The 3282-nt window shown below is 37.1% G+C and overlaps 1 protein-coding gene across 1 annotated transcript; it reads right to left on the reverse strand.

Annotated features, from left to right (window-relative positions):
- Positions 1 to 1776: 1776 nt before the first annotated feature.
- Positions 1777 to 2835, reverse strand: LOC143728822 (trace amine-associated receptor 4-like). The gene has a single exon (XM_077219683.1). It carries the CDS (start codon positions 2833 to 2835, stop codon positions 1777 to 1779), a length of 1059 nt encoding a protein of 352 aa, XP_077075798.1.
- Positions 2836 to 3282: the final 447 nt, after the last annotated feature.

Genomic DNA, 3282 nt, shown 5'->3' on the forward strand with positions numbered 1-3282 from the left:
GTCTCTGGCTCTCAATTGACAGAATGGAAAGGGCTGAAAGACGTGCTTGCCCGGTCCGGTTCCGACAGTAGGTTTTCATCCGTTTCAGAGTGGAAAATGTGCGCTCCACCGAAGCTGTAGTGGCTGTCTGGTTGAAACGATCGGACAATTTTTGGGCCCTTTTGCTGCACTAGTCAATCTAAGGCTGGCGTAGACCTCCCTCTTGCTATTAACTCAGATTTTGAATTAAAATTTTAAAATTGGATTTTAAAAATTAAAATTTCTTAACTCCGTGATCACGGCCGGTGCTGTCATTTTGACTTTGAATTTGGCGGGGATTAGGCATGTAGGCTAGCTGTGGTCTAATGACGTTAGTTAATATCTCGAGATGATTACTGGCATAACATATTTATGTCCAAAGGCACAGCAGATTTGTACTTTTTGCCGTACATGTTGAAAAATACAGGATCGAAGCATGGGTTTTTCGCTTGTCTTCTGCAATGAATGGACAGTAAAAGCACTGCTTATTCTACCATTTGTTTATTCTACCATTTGATTATGCATAACTGCTACATTTGTCATCATAACGTCTAAACAATTGGAATAACACACATATTGCATATATAAATCACAAGAATAAACAGTAAAAATACAAATACAAGTTTATTATTTAATAAACATTTTTATTTTTGAATTTTGGCAGGGTAGGCAGTGCCTAGTTGGCCTACCCAGACCGCACGTCACTGCTGAGGTGGAAGGTGATTTCTACTGAGGGGGGCCATGGATGAACCGCAATTTTGTGATTTCTACTGAGGAGGTCACACCCACTCAATGGGAATTTGCAATGGCACTATGGCTGCATGCACTGCATATACCATGAGCACTCCAACTGAACTGGGAAATGTTTTACATGCAAATATTTTTTCAATATTAAATATTTAGTTATGTGTCACGTTTTTCTGTTGACTGAACCAGTGATTCCAATCATCAGTGAATTAATCATTCTTCGACTGAGTCAATTCATTCTTTTCAATGAATTGGTCAAAACGGTCTGAATCCATTCCCATTCGTTCGGACCGCTCTCTTGCTGAATCATCTGAAGCAATTTCTCAGTCAGCAAAACAAACAAACAAACAGTATTGACAGAACAAACAGCGCTTTTTGTTTTCCTATGTGAATATGCACTAGATGGATGTCTCTGACAATTTTGTTCCTTTTGCAGTTTTTGCATTTTTTAAATATTCCAAACGTATCAAAAGATACAATAATTTTCCTCTGCTGTACTGTTGCTTTCAGAGATGTTTTGGTCCGAAGAGTCTCAAGTCGTGCATAATAGTTAGGCTACATGAGCGTTTATTTTTTTCTTTATCTTTTTTTTATCTCTTTTTAGTGTTGTTTATGCCAAAAAACGAACACAGGTTTCACTAACCTAGAAAAATAGTAATGCAGTTGTGATAGCAGATAGTGTTTTATTTCTTGAGTCTTGATTGTTTATTAAAAAGCAGGCAATATAGGATGTTTATTATAACTTAACATATTTTTCTGAACATAGTAAAAACAGATTGCTGCGATTTCTCTGAAAATGTCTATTTTAACATTGATTTTAGCCTCGCATGTTATGCCACAGCCCCTCTTTTTCACCAGATTATTAAAATATTCATATCACTGCTTCCAGTAAATGCGGAAAGTTCATAAGAAAAAGAAATATTTGCAAAATGGCTGTAGCATATATGAACAAAAAATTTACATAAAAATAAAACTTTATTGTGATGCTTGAAATAAGTGTGAGTGTCATATTTATTCAAAAGTCAAGATGTTTAAATCCTTGATGCCACAAACATAAGTGCATATAAGAACCTTAAATGCATTCTGAAAACAAGGGTAGAAAAGTCCATAAATCAAGGGGTTACAAGTGGAGTTAAAAAATGCAAACCAAATTACAACATCAAAAACATCAGCTGGGGTTAAATAATCGTAGAAAGGGTCGAGAGCAGTAAGAGTACAAAAAGGCAGCCAGCAGAGATAAAAAACACCCATAATAATGGCCAGAGTTTTTGCTGCTTTTCTTTCTCTCTTTGCAGACCTTTTGCTCTTCAACCCTCCTGCTGCCGCCACAGTCACTCTTTCTGACATTACCTTTGCATGCTTTCTTGCAACATGGAAGATTTTTATATACAGAGAGCTCATGATCGTTCCAGGAAGAAAGAATGTGAGAATTGTACATATAAGACTCCACTGTTTGTTAAAAAAAATAACACAACTTCCCACACAGGAAAGCATCTCTAGTCCAACTGCATTTATCCCTGAAAACACAACATAAAAGCTGTACACAAATGATAACAGCCATGTAAATGTAGTAAATACAGTCACAGTGTTGTTTGTGACCCTCATTGTGTATCTTAAAGGATCACAAATGGCCCAGTACCTGTCAACAGATATTAAACTGAGATGCAGTATGGAAGAGAAACAGAAGGTCATGTTTAAACTAAAATGCACTTTACACACAAAATCTCCCAGATACCAGCACCCTTCAACAGATCGCACCATGTTGTACGGCATGACCAAAGAGCCCAGCAGAAAATCACAAGCTGCCAGAGAGCGAACGATCAGATGAGTTGGAGACTGTAGATGTTTGTAGTGAGAGATAGAGATGATGATCAGCAGGTTCCCAAAAACTGTTGTAAGGGTCATCAGCACCATGAAAACATACATTGACACTTTAACTACAGTAAGACGATACAATTTCGCACAGGAGTCAAGCAGGAGTGGATAGCAGAGAAACACATTCTCAGATTCAGTTTCATTTGACGTCATCACATCTGCTCCAGATGCTGAAATAATTTTCTTTGTAACCATAAAAAGGCAGACATTTATAAACCAATGTTAAAAACAGAATAATTTAGTAAATTGTGGTTTTGGTGAAGATCAATATCCAGAGAAAAGTGAACATATTAAATGCCCATCTAGTTTAACTCCCCGAATGGACTCAGAGCAGCTCAGTTGTGTCCATATATACGCTCAGATTCGAGGTAACCCCCACACCAGTCCCTGTAACCCATAGTTACAAAAACAACATAAACTCAAGAGATTAAAATGATAAAATTAATACTTCAACTGTGTGTAGTGATCAATGTATCAATGGTGGAACTAGAGTTTTAAACATGGGGTGTCCAAGGCTATAGAGGGCCAGAGATGATGAAATAATAATAATAATAATAATTCATTACATTTATATAGCGTTTTTCTCTGCACTCAAAGCGCTTTACATTGAAGGGGGAATCTCATCAACCACCACCAATGTGT

Source organism: Siphateles boraxobius, unplaced genomic scaffold (assembly GCF_051911475.1).
Source record: "Siphateles boraxobius isolate OS27281-9 unplaced genomic scaffold, OSU_SipBor_1 8, whole genome shotgun sequence".
In the NCBI taxonomy this organism is placed as follows: domain Eukaryota; kingdom Metazoa; phylum Chordata; class Actinopteri; order Cypriniformes; family Leuciscidae; genus Siphateles; species Siphateles boraxobius.

Coding starts and splice junctions, on each gene's coding strand:
- LOC143728822 (XM_077219683.1), bottom strand. CDS start 2,835: ATGGTTACAAAGAAAATTATTTCAGCATCTGGAGCAGATGTGATGACG.